This window comes from Acomys minous (genome assembly GCF_964271855.1).
Source record: "Acomys minous genome assembly, chromosome: 13".
Lineage (NCBI taxonomy): Eukaryota > Metazoa > Chordata > Mammalia > Rodentia > Muridae > Acomys > Acomys minous.
Genome location: NC_140495.1, coordinates 101,129,529 through 101,153,520, shown reverse-complemented (window position 1 = coordinate 101,153,520; position 23,992 = coordinate 101,129,529). Strand labels below are relative to the sequence as shown.

At 40.4% G+C, this 23,992-nt stretch overlaps 1 protein-coding gene and 1 pseudogene across 2 annotated transcripts in view; both read right to left on the bottom strand.

Moving 5' to 3' along the window:
- Window positions 1-4,998: 4,998 nt before the first annotated feature.
- On the bottom strand, window positions 4,999-5,844 carry LOC311581824 (synaptonemal complex protein 3-like; annotated as a pseudogene). The gene is made up of 2 exons: window positions 5,260-5,844; window positions 4,999-5,106 (listed from the first exon to the last, which is right to left on the bottom strand). The product of its transcript is annotated as a synaptonemal complex protein 3-like (transcript).
- Window positions 5,845-17,027: 11,183 nt separating this feature from the next.
- The window catches only part of PCDH15 (protocadherin related 15), a gene marked incomplete at its 3' end in the record, with an annotated part of 1,334,501 nt that continues 1,327,536 nt past the window's right edge, over window positions 17,028-23,992 (bottom strand). The window contains exons 35-36 of the mRNA XM_084754693.1: window positions 19,295-19,403; window positions 17,028-17,876 (exon numbers count right to left, since the gene is read on the bottom strand). Coding sequence (XP_084610819.1) covers window positions 17,028-17,876; window positions 19,295-19,403 — 958 coding nt within the window. The remainder of the gene's footprint in view (window positions 17,877-19,294; window positions 19,404-23,992) is intronic.

Sequence of the window (23,992 nt, the reverse complement as noted above, 5' to 3'; positions counted from 1 at the left end):
CATTGTATGAGTAGATGTAAGGCATCTGCAAATCTTCCTTCATGCCTTACTAAGAGTGGCCTCTAGTACTAAGTCAGAGATCTGTGGCCAACATGAGGCCTCTCTATGCCTTTACATTCATATCTCTGCCGGTATAAGAGCTATTCTCATTTAGTGGGATTAGGAATATAAGTTACCTGCTTGTTCTGCAGTTTGAGTTCTTTACATCCCAATAGTAGCCCCCTCCCTCATCCGCTCCCAATCCCACCCTTTCCCTCATCAACTCCCGATCCCATCCCCTCTCTCTCCCCATAGTCCTTAGAAAAGGGAACACTCCTCCCCTAACATCTGAGCTTAGTTTATCTAGTGTCCCCTGCACTATATATGACCTCTTTCTCTGTGGCCTGACAGGGCCACCCTATACTCTTGGGACTCTGTCCAGTGTCCAGGTTTGAATCTCTGTAACTATCCCTATGCCCTGATGGGTGTAGTCTGTCCTGGGATGTCTATGTTAGGTTAAAATCCACATGTAAGTGAGTATATACCATGCGTGTCTTTTTGGGTCTGGGTTATCTCTCTTAGAATGATCATTTCTAATTCCATCCATTTGCCTGCAAATTTCAATATTTCCTTGTTTTTAATAGCTGAATCGTATTCCATTGTGTAGATACCACAGTTTGTTTATCTACTCTTCAGTTGAGGGACATCTCAGTTGTTTCTAGGTTCTGGCTATTATGAATAAGGCTGCTATGAGTATAGTTCTGCAAATGTCTTTGTTGCATGGTGGGGCATCTTTCAGATACATGCCCAGGAGTGGTACAGCTGTGTCTTGGGGTAGAGCTATTCCAATTTTTCTGAGAAAGTGCCATATTCCCTTCCAGAGTGGTTGAAGAAGTTTGCACTCCCACCAGCAGTGGAGGAGAGTTCCCCTTTCTCCACATCCTCGCCAGCATGTGTTGTCATTTGAGTTATTGATCTTCGCCATTCGGATAGATGTGTGATGGAACCTCAAGGTTGTTTTGATTTGCATTTCCCTGATGACTGTGGATGTTGAGCATTTCTTTAAGTGTTTCTCAGCCATTCGATATTCCTCTATTGAAAATTTTCTGTTTAGTTCTGTACCCCATTTTTAATTGGGTTATTTGGTTTGGTGGTGTTTAATTTCTTTAGTTCTTTATATATTTTGGATATTAGACCTTTGTCAGATGTAGGGTTGGTGAAGATCTTTTCCCAGTCTGTAGGCTGTCACTTTGTTCTGTTGATAGTGTCTCCTACCTTACAGAAACTTCTCAGCCTCACAAGGTCCCATTTATTAACTGTGGACTTTAAGGCCTGGGCTGTTGGTGTTCTGTTCAGGATGTTGTCTCCTGTGCCAATGTGTTCCAGGCGCTTCCCCACTTTTTCTTCTGATTTCATGTCTCTGGTTTTATGTCGAGGTCTTTGATCCACTTGGACTTGAGTTTTGTGCATGGTGACAAATATGGGTCCAATTGCATTTTTTTTACATGTAGATATCCAATTAGTCCAGCACCATTTGTTGAAGATGCTATCCTTTTTTCCATTGAATAGATTTGGCTTCTTTGTCAAAAATCAAGTGACCATATGTTTGTGGATTCATTTGTGGGTCTTTGATTTGATTCCATTGATCAACCAGCCTATTGCTGTGCCAGTACCATGCTGTTTTAATTACTGTTGCTCTATAGTACAGCTTGAGATCAGGTATGGCGCTTCCTCCAGAGGGTATTTTATTGTATAGGATTGTTTTAGCTATTCTGGGTTTTTTGTTTTTCCATATGAAGTTTAGAATTGAATTTTCAATGTCTTTAAAAAATTGTGTAGGTATTTTGATACTGAGTGCATTGAATCTATAAATTTCTTTTGGTAAGATGGCCATTTTTACTATTTTAGTTCTCCTTATCCATGAACAAGGAAGATTGTTCCATCTTCTCATGTCATCTTCAATCTCTTTCTTCAGAGTTTTGAATTTTTTTTTTCAAACAAGTCCTTCACTTGCTTGGTTAGAGTAACTCCTAGATATTTTATATTGCTTGTGGCTAACATGAAGGGTATAGTTTTCCTAATTTCTTCCTCTGCATGATTGTCATTTGTATATAGGAGGGCTACTGACTTTTTTGAGTTAATTTTGTATCCTGCCAATTTGCTGAAGGCGTTTATCAGCTGTAGGAGTTCTCTGGTGGAATTTTGGGGGTCATTTATATACACTATCATATAATCTGTAAATAGAGATAATTTGACTTCCTCCTTTCCCATTTGGATCCCCTTGATCTCCTATTGTTGTCTTATTGCTCTGGCTAGAACTTCAAGAACTATATTGAAGCGATATGGAGAGAGTGCAGCCTTGCCTGGCCCCAATTTTAGAGGAATTTCCTTGAGTATCTCTCCATTTAATTTGATTTTGGCTATTGGCTTGCTGTACATGGCCTTTATTATGTTTAGGTAAGTGCCTTGTATTCCCGATCTCTCCAAAACTTTAAACATGAATGGGTGTTGGATTTTATCAAATGCATTCTCTGCATCTAAGGAGATGATCATGTGGTTTTTCGTTTTCAGTTTGTTTATATGGTGGATTACATTGATGGATTTCCATATATTAAACCATCCCTGCATGCCTGGAATGAAGTCTATGTGGTCATGGTGAATGATATCTTTGATGTGTTCTTGTATTTGTTTTGCGAGTATTTTATTGAGTATTTTTGCATCAATGTTCATAAGAGAAATTGGTCAGAAATTCTCTTTCTTTGTTGGGTCTTTGTGAGGTTTAGGTATCAAAGTGACTATGGCCCTATAGAATGAATTTGGTAATGTTCCATCCATTTCTATCTTCTGAAGTAGTTTGAAGAGTATCGATATTAGCTCATCCTTGGAGGTTTGGTGGATTGCTGCACCAAAACCATCGGGCCCTGGGATTTGTTTTGGTTGGGAGACTATCAATGATTACTTCTATTTCTATAGGAGAAATGGGACTATTTAGCTTGCTTATCTGTTCTTGACTCAATTTTGTTAAGTGGAATTGATCAAGAAAATCATCAATTTCCCTGAGATTTCCAAATTTTGTGGCATATATGCCTTTGAAGTAAGATCTTTATGATTCTTTGTATTACTTCAGTGTCTGTTGTTATGTCTCCCTTGGAAATTTTCTTCTATGATTTGCTTGAAGACGTTTTCTGGTCCTTGGGACTTTGCATCTTCCTTTCCATCTACTCCTACAATCCTGAGGTTATGCCTTCTCATGTGTCTTTCATTTCTTGGATGCTTTGTGTCACCAGTTTTTCTGTTTTAATATATTCTTTGAGAGATGTATCAATTTCTTCTACTGTATCTTCAGCACCTGAGATTCTCTCCTCCATGTGTTGGCTTCTGTTGGTTACACTAATCCATTGGATTCCTGCTTCCTTTTTTAATTGTTCCATTTCACAGCTTTTCTCAATTTGTGATTTTTTTTTTAATATTTTCTAATTCTGTTTTCATGTCTTGAACTGTTTTATTTAATTCCTTCACTTGTTTGCTTGTGGTTTCTTGTTTCTCATGGATGGCCTCTATTCGTTTCTTTGTATTTTTCTGGAATTCTTGGAAGGATCTATTCATTTCCTCTTTATAGTTCTCAAATAACTGTATAAGCATGGTTTTGAGGTCATTTTCCTGTGACTCCCCTGTAATTGATCTCTTGGTTTCTGGGATTTCTGATGGAGCCATAATGACCTGATTTTTGTTAGTTGACCTCTTATTCTTTCCTTTAGGCATCTGCTTAGAGGGCTTGGGCTTTGGTAGGGAGCTGTTTTCTATACTGGCTTTGCAGACTCTGTCTTCCTGTACCTATATTTGTCTAAGCTCTGCCACCTAGGATCCATGGTTTTATAGGGCTCCTCTGAGGAGTCCACCACACAGTAGACATGTGGTTTGGGTGTCAGATGCTATGTGGCTTCTGTTTGGTTAATCCTCTGTTCTGTAGGAGGGCCACTCTGTTCCACCTCTCTAAAGAGTGCAGTGTGCTTAGAATTTGTGATTCCCAACCCTGTGGGAATACCAGCCAGGTTGGGGCCCAGGGGGATGGGGGGTATTCTTTTTATCTCCCTTATTTGTTTAGACTGGGGAGCCCCCAAGCCTGTGTTTTAGAAAGTGGCCTGCTCATTTTCTCACCTGCTTTGCTCCGCTGAGCTGTCTAGCTGGTAGCCACTGCTCACTGTGGGTCCTTCCATTTCTCCTGGCTGTTTGCAGCCTGCCACTGAGGCAAGGCACTGGTCTCCACTCTCTGTCACCCTCCGCTGCTCGCAGCCCCTTGCAGCCCCGGTCGATTGCTACTTCCCGCAGCAGTTCTCCCAGGACAGCACGCCAATCACCTCTGCCGGTCTGGCACTACTTGGGATGGTCTGTTCCCCAGAGGGTCCATTTTCCTCCCATGTTCAGAGGTGTGCTGGTTTTCCATAGTTCGTTTCTTTGGAACTGTGGAATTCTCCCGCTGTAGTGGGGTAGAGAGCTTGGTGTTCCTGGTTAAGAAATCAGTCCGATTCCCTGACTTGATTACTCTGGCTTCTAGACAAGGTCCACACCGCCATCTTGGAATCACCAGATTTAGTCTTTTTATAGTGTCCCAGATTTCTTGAATATTTTGTGTCAGAACTTTTTTGTTTTAACATTTTTTGACTGATAATATCAATAACTTCAAGTGTTGTCTTCTATACTTGAGATTCTTTCTTCCATCTCTTGTATTCTGTTGGTGTTGCCTGTGTCTGAGGTTCCTGTTCCCTTCCCTAGGTTTTCCAACTCTAAGATTTCCTCTGTTTTTTTTTTTTAAATTTAAGTCTTTATTGACACAATATTAGAGAGAACTCAATATTACAACAAAAGAGCTGAAAGCTTGATACGCTGGAGTAGCTGCTACTTACACAGCTGTTTAGGTTTATTTAGAAGTTAACAGGAACAGAAATCTTCCACTTAGACAAGCTAATTATTACAGATGTGTTATAGTTTATAATTTCTAAAGGCATATCTCTTAGCTAATGTTTTAATTGTATCATATTACAGAGGTTCAGGTTCTTTCTTCAAAGACTCATCAGAATAACATGGAATGAAGAGACTTTTGGACATTTGCCATCTCTTACACTGCTGCTGTTTCATGAAAGGAGATATGAAATATCTTTAAATTTTAGTTAAATGTTATAAAATTTCAGCAAATAAAATAAATATTTCAGTGCCTCCACTAATCCATACCTTTGCAATTTAAATAGAATTTACCAAAAAAAAAAAAAAAAAAGAATTTACAGTTTCCATCATAACTTTTTTTTTTTTTTGCAACATAGCCATTTCTTTTTAAAGTTCACTTTATGTGTCAGGAAATAGATTATCATCATTCTTTCCCACGTCCTCCAAACTCTTTATGAATTTCTCATGTAGCTGTTTGATTGCTTTCAGTCTCTGGCGCTGAACAATTCTAGACTGCTGAAAAATCTTTTGTTGTTGTCGAAAAGGATTATTTCCTCTTGTTGTGTTTTCCAATTTTGCTCAATTTTCTGGTTACTGGCTTTGAAAGAAGCTTTGGTATACATTTCTGTTCTTTTCCTCTTGGCAAGATGTTGGTGTCAGCTTCAAAATTTTCCAGCACATTCTGTACTTCACCTTACACACCTTCAATTATTCCTGCAGAAGATCTTTCCTTTCCATGTTTATCAATTACTGGACTCTTTTCATCAACAACATCCTCCTCTGAACAAGACAGATCTTTATCTTCTTTCTCAAAGTCAAAGGCTTTTTGAGGCTGACCCACCAATGGTAGCTTCCCAGATTTTCCAGAATGTTTTTTCCACCATGCACCATCTTTAGACATTTCCCGGGTTGGTGGACCGCCATGCCCCTCAGTGAGCGTTGCCTTCTCCATCTGGCTGAGGCGGTCCCTGCCTAGCTGGGCTGTGGCATCCACCTCCCTGGTTAAGGCCCACGAAGGCAGAGCTTCTGATAATTGGCTCTCACTCCGCCATTGCTTTACTTCAGCTCCTCCAGAGAAGAGTCCCTGTCTCCAGAGCTGGGATGCATCTGAGGAAACCTTGCCTTTGGGCAGGAGAAAATCTAGCATGGCCTCAACCAAACTCTTCACTGATTGTTCGTCAGTATTTTATTTGTTGCTTCTAATTCCCTTTTTTAGGTCATTTCTTTCTCCCATTCAATTCTATTTTCCTGTAATTCTTTGTAGGATTTATTCAATTCCTTCATCTGTTTTAATGTATTTTCCTGTATTTCTTTGAGAGAGTTGTTTTCCTCCTTCAAGGCTTCTATCATTCTCCTCACCTCAGATGTAAAATCATCTTCTTGTGCTTCATGGGTGTTAGTATCTCCGGGGCTTGCTGTGGTAGGACCACTTTTTTCCAGTGCTGACATATGGCTCTGAGTTTTGTTGCTTGTGTTTTTGTGCTGGCCTCTAGCCATCTGGCTGTCTCTGGTATTAGCAGGTGTGAAGGTTCCTCCAATGGGGTCGCTGTTTTTGTCCCATGTGGGCCAGGCAGGTCAGGAGCAGGCAAAGAGAGCTCTAAACTGAAGGTTATTTGCTAGGGGTCTCTAGAGCCCTCTGCAGGGGACAATGGGTGTTGGAGCTTGCACCCAGCTCAGCTTTTCTGGGTTCTTGGCCTGTGTCCCCATTGGGTCAGGCAGGAGAAAAGCAGTTTGAGAGAGTTCCAAGCTGATAGCTACTTGGGTGCCCCTCAGGCCTTCTTGGCATGGTGGATAAGTAGGTTGTTGCTGGTGCCTGATTCACCTCTGCTGGCTCACTTTCTGTGACCCAGATGGGCCAGGCTGGTAAGTAGCAAGTGGCCAGAGGGAGATCCAAGCCCAAAGCTGCTCGGGTGCCCCACAGTCCTTCTCAGGATGGCAGCTAATGTGGGTTGTCCCTAGGGACATTTCTGTGGATTAGCCAAGTGGCCCCAGGCTAGATCCCCCCATGCTTCTAAAGACCAAACTGAGAACTACAAAAATACCAGTGCTGGTGACTCACAGGCGAGAGGGATTCCTGCTGCCCTGCTGATCAGACAGTGTGTGTGTGTGTGTGATCGGCGCCTTCATCTTGGATTGCCAAATGGTTTCTCCTCATTTTTTTTTTATAAGCATATTTCTAGGACCTCGTGGAAAACCAGTTACATTTTCTTGTGTATTCAATAAGAGAAACAGGTCAATAGATTTAAAAATCATACCAGTCCTAACATTTGGACAAATCTGTGAAAACTATTGAAAACGCTTCATCTCTTAATTAAAAAAAATTATTATAATTTATTCACATTACATCCTGATTGTAATCCCTTGCTCTTATCTTCCCATTCTCACCCTCCCATCCTTTTCTGCCTTATTCCCCTTCCATAGAAGGGTACCCCTCCTCCTCTACCTTCTGATGTTGGCCTATCAGGTCTCATCAGGATAGCCTGCATCCCCTTCCTCTGGGTGTCTGCAAGGCCCCTCCACAATGGGCAGTGACCATATTATGGGCATCAGAGTTTGTTCCAGAGGCAGGCCCCCTCTTCTCCCCTGCCAATGTGGAGAATGAGCTGTCCATAGGCTATGTCTGAAGGGGGGGGTCTATGTTCTCTGCTTGCAATGTCCTTGGTTGGTGCATTAGTTCGTGCAGGCCCTGTGGGTCCATATCCACAGGCCTTTATGGTCTCCTTGTAGAGCTCTTGATCCATCAGTTTCCTTTCATCTCCCAACTCTCCCATGCCACTCTCAGCGATTCACTCAGAGCCAGGCTGTGAGTCCCAGGATCTGTCCTCATCCCCCTCTGGGTGGAGTCTCTCAGAGGACATCTATGTTGGGCCAATATCCACTTATAAGTGAGTATATACCATGTGTGTCTTTCTAGGTCTGGGTTACCTCACTCAGGATGATCATTTCTAGTTTATTCATCTGACTGGAAACTTCAAGATTTCCTTGTTTTTAATAGCTGAGTAGTATTCCATTGTGTAAATATGCCACAGTTTCTTTATCCATTCTTCAGTTGAGGGACATCTAGGTTGTTTCCACATTGTGGCTATTATGAATAAAGCTGCTTTGAACATAGTTGAGCAAATGACCTTGTTGTATGGTGGAGCATCTTTTGAGTATATGCCCAGGAGTGGTATAGCTGGGTCTTGAGGTAGAACTATTCCCAATTTTCTGAGAAAGCGACAGACCGATTTCCAAGGTGGTTGTACAAGTGTATGCCTTACTTTTAAAATGTATGCATTTATATTCTGAAATATGTACCTATAGGCTTCCTTTACACCTCAGCATTATATGAATGGAACATATATCTCTGGAAAAAAGATATAATGTTCACTGTGATATAGTATAAATAATGTGACATATGAAGGTCTAGAAGGCAGTATTTAATATTTATTCTGTCTTATTAGTATTAATACACATACATAACTAAAAGAATTTTTGTATTATAATTTACTCATATTACATTCCAATTGTTATCTCCTCACTTGTATCTTCTTGTTCCTAGTCTCCCTCCCTTTACTGCCCTATTCCCCTCCCCTAGACCTCTGATGGTAGGGCGGGGCAAGCTGACCCTAGCCTATCAGGTCCCATCCAGAGAGCCTGTGTCTCTTTTCTCTGTGTGTCCATAGGGTCTTACTACCAAGGGGAAGAGATCAAATCCAAGACACCAGAGTTTGTGTCAGAGGCAGTCCCAGCTCCCCCCACAACCATGCAGAATGAGCTGTCCATTGGATGTATCTGAACAGGGGGTCTAGGTTCTGTGCATGCATTGTCCTTGGTTGGTGCAACAGTTTGTGCAGGCCCACTGGGTCCAGATCTGCAGGCCTTGATGGTCTCCCTGTGGGGCTCCTGCGTCCTTTGGGTCCTTCCATACCCCAACTCTTCCACTCAGTGCTAGGCTCAGAGTCTGGCTGTGAGTCCCTGTATCTGTCCCAATTTAAGTGAGCATATACTCTGCGTGTCTTTCTGGGTCGGGGTTACTTTATTCAGGATGATCATTTCTAGTTCATCCACTTGACTGTAAATTTCAAGATTTCCTTGTTTTTAATAGTTGAGTAGTATTCCACTGTGTAAATGCACCACAGTTTCTTTATCCATTTTTCAGTTGAGGGACATCTAGGTTGTTTCCAGATTCTGGCTATTACGAATAAAGCTGCTGTGAATAAACGTGAGTAAATGTCCTTGTTGTATGGTGGAGCATCTTTTGAGTATATGCCCAGGAGTGGTATAGCTGCGTCTTGGAGTAACACTATTTCTAATTTTCTGAGAAAGCGACAGACTGATTTTCAAGGTGGTTGTACAAGTGTGGGCCTTACTTTCAAAATGTATGCATTTATATTCTGAAATATGTACCTATAGATTCCCTTGTACCTTAGCATTATATGAATGTAACATGTATCTCTGGAAAAAAGATATAATGTTCAGTATGATATAGTATAAATAATATGTGACATATGAAAGTCTGGAAGGCAGTATTTAATATTTATACTATCTTATTAGTATTAATATACATACATAACTAAAAGAATTTAAATGTAAGTGGTTCTTGTCTTACTAATATTAGTATACATATATAGCTAAAATAATTTAAATAAGTTGTTTTTGGGTTTTATCTTTCATTTGTATTTAAGCTATCTAAAATTTCCCTCTTTTTTCATTGTAGTATGGATGATATCTTTGTACTGTTAAAGAATTGAGTCACTTGTGGGAGAGAGCAAGGCACACAAACCTGATGAGGAAGAAAAAGTAAATCAGATACAGACACTCAGAGCCACAGATTTTGACATTTCTCAAATGCCATTACTCAGTGCTCACTGAGGAAACATAGACGTCGAGACCAGGAGAGAGAAAGGCCGAGATTTCTGTTATAGTTTTATTTAAAACTCAGTTTCATCTCAAGCCCAAAGAGCCTGGGCTAATTCAATCATTACATAAGTATGTTTCAAGTAGTGGAAGTGTGACATGTTTTGGACACAGCTCTAAGTGCTCCCTTGGCCTCGCAGGTGTTGTACCACCTTAGGACTCTCCTGTTCTGGCACTGTCTGCTCTTGAGTAGCACTACTTAAGTTTGCACCCTTTAAAACCCTTACTCAAAAAAAAAAAAAAAAAAAAAAAAAAAAAGGAAGGAAAAAAAAAACCACCTCAACCAACGGACTGCTCCTTTTTCTTTTTTATTGCATTACTTCCAGGACCATCCTGGAAAACCAGTTACATTTTCTTGTTTATTGAATAAGAGAAACAGATCAATAGAGTTTAAATTCATGTCAGTTCTAACGTTTAGACAAACCTTGGAAAACTATTGAAGACACTTCATCTCTCAATTTTGAATGGTGTTATTTCCTCCTTCCCCTTGAATCATAAATTGATGCATCTGAGGCTATAGTGTTGTGGTTATGATGAATCCACTTTCTGCTACACGCTTGCTCCTCACTAGCCTTCGCTTATGCAAGGAGGTACACCAGGGCTGGCCTACTGATCAGTGATCAATGAAGGTCCACCCGGGAAAGCAAGAAGGGCAGAGGGGCCAGGCCAGACCAGTGGCTAAAATGGGGGCAGGGTTAGAAAATGTATTCTTATTGATGTGGCTTTATTAAAGACAGTGGAAAAATTTTCATCACCAGCATTGGAAATTAGACAAGCTCCAACTGTACAGAGAAATCAGGTAAAATTTCAGATGGATAAACATGGAAAGGCAGATGATGTATTAATAGATAATAGATATATAGATGATTGACACATAATGTAACACAAACACACACATACATATATATGATGGGAGATTATAGGTAGACAGGTGGTAGATAATAGATTGAAGGTAGATTGATATATAATAGAGTTAGATGATAAGTAAATAAACATGATAATAGGAAGGGGATAAATGATCAATGATAGATTGAAGGTAAATACATGATTATATAAATAGACGATAAGTAGATGGATGATAGGAATGTAGGTAAATGGGCAGACACTTGGCAAATAGTTGATAAATAAAACCATGAGTTTTAAAAATAAACTCAGCAGTGTTAAATATATATATAACAACACTTCATCTTGGTTATGCTTCTTGACACAGTTCTGTGATTTAGCAATTCAACATACACAGTTGATTGCCTATAAGTCAAAACCTTAGTGTTTAAGTGGGTATAAAAGTATTTTTATGAATAAGTAGGTGGTATGTTAGGAAACACAGTCTTGCTCTAAGTAAAACAAGGGTACATAAACACATGGCTGAAATGAAAAAGAATAAGAATTAACATTTAAAACATATATATTTCTTCCAGTGTTTTTTGTTTTTGTTTTTCAAGACAGGGCCTTTCTGTGTAGCCTTGGCTGTCCTGGACTCACTTTGTAGACCAGGCTGGGCTCGAACTCACAGCGATCTGCCTGCCTCTGCCTCCCAAGTGCTGGCATTAAAGGCGTGCACTGCCACGCCCAGCTTCTTCCACAGTTGACAGAGTTGACAGAGAAGATTTTTATTGTTTAATAATAATTTGTGCATGCAAATGAGAAAAAGAATTGCTGATTTATCTCTATATGGCAGAATAATGAGACATCTTTCTCAAATAGAAATTTATTTGTAAAACACTGTGTGACGTATAACAATGTACTTTAACTTAGGCTTTATATTTGATTTTCTTCATATGGTACCATAATATTTAGGGAAGATCAGGGGTTTGGATAAAGAAATTGGGAAAGCAGTGGATGTCCTGATAACTTCTCAAAATATAGACAGTGTTCACATTCTCCATAGATGTGCTTAATTTACCACAAACTTACTAGACTTCAGTGAAAAACAAAAGTAAATGAAATCAACTAATGCTAAAATGAGAGAGAAATACAACAAAGAATTCATGTCATCACCCTGGACTAGGAAGAAACTTTCTATACAAAATAGAGTCCTGGATACTATTTGAATTTACCTCTCAGATGCACCCCTGTGGCTTTTCCAGGCACAGGAGGCATCTGCCCTGAGATTAGACAACGCTTTCTGCTCATTTTGCCAGTGAACTGAACTAGTGTGTATGTCCCACTTGCTATGTAAAGTGCAGGCAATGAACAAGACAAAATAAAGTCCGTGAAAGGAAGAAAGACAATGGTTTCTCTCACGAGTCAATATTCCACCACTTTTTGCTCTGTGATAAAGTAACTGTTCTTAGCAACATTTTGACTGTAGCTGCAGTAACTGTTTAGAAGAACCGCTTTGGGCAAATGGTGTGTTTTAACATCACTTGCTGATAGTCAGGACTTTAAGGCAAGCCTGTTCCTGTACTTTAAGAAGGTCCTTCTGGACCAGTTGGAATTCTGTGACAGCTCTCGGGGTTTCCTACCAATGAGACAAACAAATCCAGAGACTCAGAGGACACCGTGAGCTGATGGTCACTGAGTGATCAATACCCTACCACACTAACTGTTTTGAGATTCCCTTGACTTTCATGTCTACAAGGCTTTTAAAGTCACAGTTCTCAAAAAGGAGTATGACAGTATCTGCTGCGCATGTTGGTCTGCTAGGAGCTGCAGCATTTTTTTTTTCCTTATTGAAGAGCTGGCATTAGGAAAAGCCAAAAGAAACTTCCTATGCCCTTCTATGAAAACCAGCCCCAATGTCCGTATGCACACTCACACATAAATACTATCTACGTTAACTCTTTTTAAGATTAAACATACCTACACATTTCTCCCATGTTCTGCAGTTTTAACCATGAGTCAGGATTTTATTGGCTGTTCAAAGTCCTGTGAGTGTAATGATTCAACTGATCCAGAGCTACTTAGTCAGAGCTTTAGTGCTGTCTCTTTATAGCAACCAAATATTTGACTTGGCCGTTCCACACTAAGACTTCTCCCCCCTCTCTCTCTCATCCCAGGAATAGATTAGCTTCCACAATCACCTATATAGAAATGATCATATTGTAAGTGATGGAATACACATGCCCCCTGGGTTTTAATAGCCGCATATTGTCTTACAAAATGTGATCTAAAAAATACAGTGTTTTCCATCATGTTAGGGCATTAGTCTTTGGCAAAACACTGATCTTCAGAACTATACTCGGTGGCCACAGAAATTTCTTAAAATCCACATAGCTTTTCTGAAATCCTCATATCTTACCCCCATCTCAAGTTGATTTTTTTCAATAGCAATAACCAAAACATAAAACACTATAAACTGACCTACCAAAATATAGGAAACTATGGCTTGAAGAAAAACACCCACATTTGTGAAATTTACATCCAGAAGATAAAGGTAGGAAAAAAATATTCAGAGCTGTATGTACAAAGAAAACCAAGGGAGACTAGTCAACATTACCACAGGATGCCATAAAAGTATTAAATTATGTTTAGTGATCAATGACTGAGCTAGTAGGGCAATATGAATGCTTAATTTGAGATCTATACAAAATATTTTACGTAACAATTTGCTTTGGTGCTTAAAGGAATAAGACCAGCAGTACTTCATAAACTTCAATATGCATTCAAACCATCTTAGATATTGTGAAAATGTACATCTTTGTTAATAAGCCTTTGGGTGTGGATACGATTCTATATTTCTATCATTACTATTAATGTTGGGTTGGCTTTATAAGGGTATAAAAAAAGAATTAATTCCCAATAAAATGAGATGTCAGGATATTATTCCAAATATGTTCAGATATCTGAAATAAAATCATACAAGTCACAGAAATTGGCAAGTTGGTGAATACAATTCCTTTGCCTTGTAAATATGAGAATAATGTTGCAAAAGCCATTTTTAAATTTTGAACCATGTAAGGGCCATATATAATAATGCATTATCCACTACTCCAACCACATAATAAGCATGCCTGAAGGAATTTAATTGAAATATGAACTTCATCAATACAGTGCAAAATTTGAAATGACCTATACCTATTTCACATTAAGACATTCAATAAAATACTGAATTCTTTTAGCCTACACTGGCCATCCTTTCTAATGCTGCAGGATATGCCACACACAGGGCGATTTTTAAAAGACATTTTGGTTTGTTCCGATTAATGGCAAAAATAACTGTGCTTTGTTCAGAAGTGGGAAAATGAAGACTGTTCTTTGATAAAACAAATGTGCAGACAATCACCTTCTGGCTCTGGACCACAGCACAGAAATATGAGCACTTAAAATCATCTATACATAAACTAGAGCTGGGAGCAGTTAAACGCACCAGTGCAAGGAGGCTGTGCAGTTGCAGCCTGTACACACAGGCATTTCACATGTTGTATAAATCCGTGACCCCAACACATCCTTGTACCTGGGCTTCTAAGAGAGTCCTGTCTAGTCACAGTAAGTGAGCCTTCTCTGCCTGGCCACGCCCTCCACTGAACCTGGCTTCAGGAAGCATTGTTACCTATTGGAGCTTCTCATTAAGCTTTTACTGAGAGCAAGGTTTATTATGTTGCTCCAAACAGCTACTGAATTTCAAATGTTTAAATTATTGGCTACATCTGGAACAGACAGACTGTAGGCAGACACATGTGTGTGTGCACCAGGAAAAACTGTAAATTACGTTTCATTTTTAAAGCTTTGACTTTACATGTTCTTCCTAAGGCCTGAAATATTCTTTCAAAAATCTTTAAAACTTCATCGTGGAGAAAAAAAAAATGTAACGTTGGGATTAAAAATAACTTACAAGTGATTCCCACCTGGACTGTTATTTTGCAAGTCTGTTTTCATTTATAAAGTCAGTGCAGTTATCTGGGTATCTGTATAAATCATACCTATAAAAATCCTTTACCCCCTAGAAAATAAAGTCACATGTGCTGAAAAAAAAAATGTGCCGTGAATCTATAAATGGAGCACAATGTATGTTAGCCAAAACATAGAAATGAGACTAATTCCAGAGCTAACCAAACAGCTACACTGTGAAGTGATATGTTATTTAGTGAGTTGAATCTGTATATAAAGGTTTTCTGGGGCTAACCATTAACCAATTCATATATAATCTCTTTCTCTTTTTTTTTTATTGTAAAGCAGATCATTTGAAATGTTAGGTTGCACACATGTTATAAACCCCATTGTGTTGATTTTGTGACAATAAAAAGTACAGTTCAGTAAAAACAAGTAAAAACTCAGTTATTTGTTTTTTATTGGTCAGAGTTTTGTCATTGGTATATGGAGGTTGTTCCATGGGCCCATCCAGAGCTCCTCCTCCTCTGAAGGTGTGTTGTCACCATGGGATTCCATTGGCTCTCTGGAGAGCCTACTGTCTCCCACACACTCCTGCCCAGCTGTGAGTTTCAGCCTGGTCCCTGATGGCTTCACTGCCGAGGGCTCGGCCACCACAGGGCATGGGGCGAATGTGACCAGAGTTGGTGTTCTTTTTGCTCTCTCTGTAGGAAACGGACCCTTGAACAGTGTGTTCAGGGGCACGCTCTCCTCATGTGTCACTGCTAACTTGTCGAACTTTTTCAAATGCCTCCCCAGCAGCACAGGGGAGGGCACCTTCAAGTTATCGGCGAGGCAGGCACGGCGCGTTCTCACCACGGAACCGTTCTGTGCGATGTAGATGTTGCCGTTGACACTGCTGTGGCCGCCGGGCTTCCGAGGTCGGCTTCTCTGAGACTCGGGAGCGCTGTCTTCCCCTGTGGAGCTGCTTTCATACTCTCGATCGACCACTAACTTGATCATTCTTTTTCTTGCCCACTGAGGAAATAAAGAATAACAATACGCTGGTCAGTCTCAAAGGAAATCAAGGGCTTGTGCACAAGCTACAGCAATACCTGGAAAGGTGGCGAAGTAAATTCTCAAGAGAAAGGAGGAGGCGGCTTGCCAGCTTGCTTTCTTTTCTCCAACTCTGTATTGGATTCAGAGTCTAAACATCTTTGGATGAAGTGGTGCTGAGTTTGGAGGCAGGCCTAATAGGAAACCACGTTTTTTTGTTTTTGTTTTTGTTTTCTTTTTACGAGATGTGAAAAGAAAAACGTATTAACCCTATCTTGCTAAGTCTCGACTCATTGTTTCATGCCTGCTCACCCATTCAGGAAGTTAAGCAGAAAACCAGGAACAGAATTTGTACATTGCATTCATCCTAATGCTTTTTGTTACAGCATGTTAAAAAACACTTCTGTAACTCTAATTTATAATCCACGTGCTCATGTTAGTCAAAATGTTTGTCCATTTAACATGCGTAGTCAGTTGAAGCATCCTGGGGTTCTGAGCCATCTCACTTTGGCTCCGCCTACTTAAAGGACCACATCATCGGCCCACCCTGAGTGCTTACTACTTCCAAAACCAGGACATCTCCTTGCATGAGCAACTGGAACATAATGGACATTTTCGCCGGTTAAGTTGTCTTTTACCGACCAGTATGAGAAGTGATGAGGAGCAAAACTTTAGCAACACTACTTTTTTCTCCAAACAATATGGCACTTGTGTGTGTGTGTGTGTGTGTGTGTGTGTGTGTGTGTGTGTGCTTTCTTTGTGCTGAATGGCAATATTTTCTGGTCTCCCTATGAGTATTTAAACTATTTAAATATTTAGTTAAATAATTAAATAAAATATTTAATTAAATATTTAACATCAAATATTTAAAACGTGCTTATCTGCCTAGAAGAAAAGCTGTGGCTATTACAATATATTTTAAACACAACACAAATGATAATCACTTTTAATTTTCAAGATACAGTCTCATTTAACTCCTAGAATTTGAGGGTGGGAGCTGATTCAGGCCGTCTTCGACATGGCACCTTTGCAGTGAGAAGAAACATGCAGAAAACGGTTATATGATTTGTTGCCGTTTGTCTAGGGTTTACTATGGCAAAGACTACTTATTTATCACATGCATCCCTCCCGTTGCTATAGATAAGTGTCACCAATAATGTATAGTCAGTATTGATATTTCCCTGTTTGCCAGGATAGGAGAAAGTAGCTGTAAACCTGACGCGTTTCAGCATGCATATCTATGTAGGTTAGAATACGTCATCACTTTTCTGTCTCACTTCTGATCTTGAGTCAGAGTAAAGCCATGCTAAGTTCCCACCCTGTCGAGAGTCTTGTCAGAACACACGGAAGGCACTGCACACGGGAGCACACACCACTGCAAACCCCACCTACTATGAACGCTTCTAAAGGGCTGTGTTGTAACCTTCCGAGTTTGCCCCCGGAGATTTCTTTGGGTCTGCATCCTTCCTTCTGTCGTATTCCGGCACCTGGAAGCCCCAGGGGCCTCCGGAGAGACTTTCACTAGTACTGCTGCTCAGTTCTGACTCGGACTGCTCGCTTTCCACACCCCTTTCCATGGAGGCAGATTCTGCACTGCCCTCCTCAGGGACGTCTTGAGCCTCCAGGTCTGTGGACTCATCCATGGGAGCTGCTTCACTTTCTTCTCCTTCCTCCAGGTGCTCCTCCTCCTCCGCAGGAGGCTCTTCTTCCTGCTCTGCAGGTGGCTCCTCTCTCTTGCCTTTCACCTCCTGGACTTCCTCTACCACCGGCCGCCTTCTAGCCAGCACGATGTTTTTCCTTGCCTTCTCGCCTTCTGACTCAGTGGATTCAGATTCCTCTGACTCAGGGGTAGAGCTTTCCTCCGCTTCCTCAGACGGAGTCTCCGACTCAGATTCTTCAGTGGTCTCGGACTCACTGAACTCGGATTCTGTTTCTGTGTACTCCGTGTAGTCGCTGGACTCCTCCTCTGATTCCACGGTGCTTTCTGTAGCTTCCTCCTGGTCTAGAGTTAGTTGGAGGTAGTCTTTGTCTTCTTCCTCAAGGCGCCGTCTCCACTCCTCGCCCTCAAGGTCAATGCCTCTTTTCTCAGCGAGACCTCTGACTTTCTTAAAAATCATTGGGAAAATCCTGGCTCTCTTCCACGCTGGGTATGAGGGCTCAGCTGCTGGTGGCTTCTCAACAGTGACCGCCACCTCTTCCTCGCTAGGTTCTCTAATCTCAACTTTGGGCTTTTTAACTTTCTCTGGCTCTTCCTGAAAGTTTTGAGAGTGCAATTCAAATGTTAGCTTGGGGATAGTTATGACGCGATCTTGTCCCTCATAATTTAAGCAGAGATTCATCTTTTGGGTAAGAGCCTCACGCAAGCTTATGCAAATAGTTTCTAAAAACCAATGACAATCTTTTCTGATGATAGACAGAAGCTGAGCTGGCAGGCAATAAATTATTTTATTTTGTCTTTAAAGTATTAATACCCAAATCTAATGGTCTCTCTTTTCTGTTATTTATATTTTCTTTTTCTTTTTTTCTTTTTTCTTTTTTTACATCTTAGATCAAGAAAGAAATACCCATTGCCACATTCCACTCTAAATCTGCAGCTTTGTCTTGTTAGCTTTCTGCTGTGTCTCAAAGATTTTAAAAGTCATAGAAATATATTAGTCAATTTTAAAGTTTATGAAAAATCTGTCTTGTTGAATTTTGAACCATTTAGAGCTGCAGTAGCAGTCATTTCACGAAGGGAAAGATTGTTTGCTAAATAAGTACTGCAGGGAAGGTATAAGAATTTGAAAGAAGTGATCACGTTATTCAGAAATGAATCACATAATATTTTAAAAATATTGGTGGTGAATTTCATTCTCTGAAAGCTTAAATGTGAAGACTGCCTTTCATGGATTTTAGTTATGTGGATAGAGTGAGAACAACAGCCACCATGCATAGTATAATTGCTAATGTATTTGGCTCTTAATACTATTGTTTTTTTCTTCTGTTTTCTTTTTTTATTAATTTATTCAGATTACATCTCAATTATTATCCCCTCACTTGTATCCATCCTCCTGTTCCTCCCTCTCTCCCTCTTTTACTTACTCCTTTTCCCTAGGTCTGTGACAGAAGGGGACCTCCTCCCCCACCATATGGTCACAGCCTATCAAGTCTCATCTTGGTAGTCTGCTTATCCTTTCTCTGAGTGTCACCAGGCCTCCCCACCATGGGGAAGTGGTCAAATATGGGGCACCAGAGTTCATGTCAGAGTCAGTCCCCTCTCTCCACACAGCTGTGGAGAATGTGCTGTCCATTGGCTAGATCTGAGTAGGGGTTCAATGTTGACTGCATATATTGTCCTTGGTTGGTGCAGTAGTTTAAGTAGACCCCCCTGGCTCCATTAATACTGTCTTACTGGAGAGACATCCATGGTTTTAGAAAAACATATTTTATTGCAACTTCCTTCCGGTGTTTAACTTTTCATACAGAAGGAAGTAAGCTGAAAAGAGTTAAAGACTTTCCCTCCACAGATAAGAGAAAACATTGGCCAGCATTGTTAACCTTTCTATGAAAAAACAAAAACGAAATTATCAGGAATTCTCAAATTTGGACTATTTTGAGGGCACATTAGTCAAACCGGATCTAAAGTACTGTTATTGCTTTGCTACGTGATGCGATAAAGGCAGACAGTTACCTCTTCCTCTTCATATTCTTCCTCAGCCTCACCAACCACTTCACCATACTCCTCTGGTCCAGCAGGTGGGAGGAGCCGGCGGCGACTCCCATACTGGGGCATTTCATACCTGAAACATAAACTTGTAACTTGAGACACTTTTCAATGTGCGAAGACTCTAACACAGTGCTCTCTGATTTCTTCTTTTTCGTCATCATTTCATCAACACTTAGATAGAATCTATCAAGTTCCTTCCAAAAAGTAAAGCAAAGCAAAACAAAACAAAACAGAAAACTACACATTATGAACCACTGTCTGAGCCAGAGGAATTTTCCCCCCGTAATGGCTCCCTAGAGTAATGAAGAAGAGGGTTGTTATTTCACAGGTAAATTTGGGGAGAGACTAGAAGTAGGAAAAAGAAAGATGCACTACTTAATAACTAAATGAAGAGCCGAGGACACAAGGGAGAGTCTACATACAAGTGTGTGGAAATCTACGTTTTTATATGAAAATTTGTAGAGAACATGGCCTGTGGGGCATTTTCATTATGTATTTTTTTTTGTAGGCAGCTGGCTCAGGTTTTCAGGCTTAACTCCCCATTTTCATAATTATTACTAGATTCTTAAGTATACCTTCTGTTTTTTATGTTTAGTTTTTTCACGGCTTTGACACAAGACTTCAGGTAGGCTGGATAGATAAAATGGTAAACACAGCATATGGAATGAATGGTGAGTTGAGGAATTGAGCAAACATGTTTGACTTCTACCTTCCATTTTAATTAATAGGAATGTCTTAAGCGCGTTTCTAGAAATACAAGCAGCATAAATGAAATAGCAAAATGGTGAGACGTTGACTAACACAAAAATGTCAGGCACACTGTTCATTTTCAAATATAAAACTGGGGCAATGCCATTTCTAAAATAAACTCTATTAGTAATAATAAGTTCCTATTATTTCTTTAGAGCAATGCAATACAATTCTGAGTGAAAAACTGAAAATGTACCCATGCTCATAACTGTAATAATCTTGTCCATATTCCTGGCCAGGATCAATCCCAGACTCCATGGATAACTCCTATTGTTCAAAAAGAAAAATTTGCATTTTTAAACAAATTCTTTACATGTTTCAGTTTGAAGTGAGATTTCCATACGTACAATTCGGGGTGTCTCTCCAAACACTCCTGTCAAAATAAGTTCAACGACAAGTGCCGGTTACCACATTCCTGTTCTCACAGTTTCAGCTGTTTTTTCGTGGGATACATTTGTGTGAATGGGAGAACACAGATTTCCTGGTCATAAAGCTGTAGACAGTTTCAGGTGAGTGGTGCTACCTGCTCTTGGGTAACTTTGAAGAATAAAGCTCACCTTGGCTTCTTACTGGCCAATGCATGAGGAAAACTGCCACACTAGCCTTCCTTGTTTGTCTTTCTACTAACGGTTCTCTGTTACCAAGTGCTCCCCCGTCAAACATTTTACATCCTCTGATAGTAATTCATACATTAAGAAGAGCTTCAGTTTAGTGCTGATTCTGGGGTTAAAGATGTTTAATTGTTTTTATACCTTACTAAGATTTCTTCTGACTTTTGCTAATACCGACCTTCCTCAAACTGTGCTCTTATGGAAGCCTGTGCTACGAAATCAGTTTCCATGCGCTTACTTTTAATTCCATTATATTAATAATGATAGATGGCAAGGCTTAAGAAGATTGAAGTCATACTTTTCCCGTCCCTTACTCCATTGTAACTGCCCACGGGGAAGTAGGTTGGAATATATAGATAACCCGCTATTGCTAGGAATTGGTTTTGTTAATATGTGTGTGTGTGTGTGTGTGTGTGTGTGTGTGTGTGTGTGTGTGTGTATGGCATGAATCGGGAACTGCTACCCTTCTGTGATGCCACAGAGGAATCATCTATAAGGCATCGTTGTCTTTGTGATAAATACAGACAATGACTGTTAGTTATGTCGCCACTTGCCAAGTCATTTAGGAGGACTGTGATTACCTCTATCTACAGACCTCTACCAAACAAAGGCACGGCGCTACTACGTGCGCCAAGAATCACCCAGCCTTCCACGTGGGCTGGTTACTACTCCATTGCTCCACATCTGTCCTCAGCATCACTCTGCAGCCTGTCCCTTCCTTGCTCTCACTTCATGTACATTCCCAGGCAGCTTCCTGCAGTTGCTAGGTCTGAGATTGCCTTTCTGCGCTAATATAATGCCAAGTGACTTTGCAACTTACAAATACTTCTTAGACCAATTCAGTTGTCGTGTTAAAGACTCATTTAGTGCGTCCATTAGAACACACATTTTAAAATTAATTAGCAGTATCCCAAGTGGGCAACTGGTACCCATAAAATTTTGAAGTCGGGGGCAGGGGGGAATGGATATAAATTTGCCAAACCTCGTGGAAAATGTATACCATGCCATATTCTTCATAATAGTGCGAAATCAGAACCAATGTGAAAGTCAAAGAAATCAATCCCCTGCAGCAGCAGCGAAGTACAGGATAGGCAAAGAGGCTGAGGGCAAGGATGGGTGGAGCACAGTGTGACATCCCCCTTACAGGAGTGTAGAAAAGATGCGGTGGGTGTGCATGGGTGCATGGTACAAGCCTGGCGAGCCCTTAGGGTGAGGTGAGGTGAGATCGGGGGTCAAAGCCAACTCACACGGTAGTCATGTGTGTGAGTGCACACTTGAAAATTTCCTCTAAGCGGTTAATATGGGCTCTGTAGCTTTGAGTCCAACCAAAATTTCCATTATAGGAAGGGAAGCATAAAGTTAAGAAGGGGCAGTAAGAAATCAGAACAAAGTTAAAGCCTAGATTTAAGTGATGCTGAAAGACACATAGGCTTCACACTGGTAAGTTCAGACTTTTAAGTGACTAATAGCATAAGCTATATTGGTTTACATAGAGCAAACAGCTCAGGAATGTTGCATTTATACTGAGAATCAATGCATGCTAACCTAATACATACAAGGCACCAAGAAAACACCTCCAAATTGTCTAAATGTAGCTTTGGTAATGGTTAGTTCATACACCTGCACTTTCTGATTGCTAAGGTAAAAAGAACAGGACTCAGGTCCTGCTAGCTGTTGGATGGTCCCAGCACTAACGACTTCCAATACGGTCAAGGTTAGAAGGGAACAAAACAGGAAACCCCAGCGTGCAACAAGATGCTTTGCAGTTCAAGCTGGGTCAGGCGAGATGGGAACTAACAAAAAATGGGAATGAAGAGCAGAATGCCAAACTGTTAGAAAAAAAAAACCAGTAAAGTCTTAGTGACAAAAAGACCCCAGGGTTGAGCTGAGCAGGTGACTGGATCCAGCCTCGCCACTTCGTGACACAGGCTCTATTGTCTTTGTCACTCCGTGATGACAGGCACTATCTGCATTCCTAGTAGTGAACCAAAAAAATGCGTGCGTGCATTGATCCAACATTTCATGTTATTTTAAGGCTAATTTCTGTTGCTGATCACACAGAGAAAACAAAGCTAACTTAAGACTTTGTTTTATTACTATAATAAATGTTCAAACTACTGTAAATCAGAACATGTTCACTCCTGTTTTCTTAGCCTCCTCCTGCTTGTTGACCAGAAGTTCGTGAACTGGATATGACTGTCAACATTTTTAGGGTGATAGTGCTGGGTGGGAGGGTACCCAGCTGAAGGCTGTGTGTACATTTGGATTTTGTAACCCATAGTTTTCTAGTTCAATTATCTGGGAAGTGTCCTCAACAAAAGTTTCTAATTAAGAGCTTAATGTTAAGCTTATATATTTCTCTTCCCTTTCCCTCCATATTGTGTGTGTGTGTGTGTGTGTGTGTGTGTGTGTGTGTGTGTATTGACTCTAAACAAGAAATGCTTTCTTTAGTAAATGTAGGGCTACTGCTGTTCCTGGAGAAAATAACCAAATGTTTATAAATGCCCACCAAAAGCCTAAATTTATCACAAAGAATATTAGTATTTCAAACTAGTGTTACTTTGTATTCATTTTCATCTTAGTTTATAACAAATAAGTAAAATAATGTGTATTTATTATGCAACTCTGAAAATACTCCTTACTTGAAGGAGAAACACTGACTCGTACATGTGCTGAAGGGAGCAGGACAGATGTTGGAACTTTCTTCAGTCTTTGACTTATGTTAGTCTGACTTGAGTGAGGTGGTGAGGGCACATTCAGATGAGCACCGGCTCCTGATCAGCCATGGAGTGCCTTCAGGTGGCAGTGGGTGAGTCCTAAGCGCAGTGGTTTGCCCACCTAAGTCCCAGAGCAGTGGCTCTCAATGTTCCTACTGCTGCAACCCTTTAATGATAGTTCCTCATGTTGATAGTTCCTCATGTTGTGGTGACCCCAGCCATAAAACTCATTGACACTTCACAACTACACTTTTGATACTGTTATGAGTCATAATGCAGACACCTGTGTTTTCCGATGGTCTTAGGAGACCCCTGTGAGATGATTCTTTGATCTCCCAAAAGCTCACAACCTATCAATTGAGAACCGCTGCTCTAGAGAGAGACTAAAAATTTGCAATCTTAGCCACCAGCAAGCAGTTGAGAGGTGATTTCTTTTTATTTGCTTATGTATTTACATTTGAAAATACATTTCAGTCTCCTCAGTAAAAAAGGGCCCATATTGGGAGGCCACGACCTCCTGCCCTGCCCACAGAAATATGAGATTGTTGTAAGGTTTAGTGAGGTTGAAAAGAAAGTGAAAATCG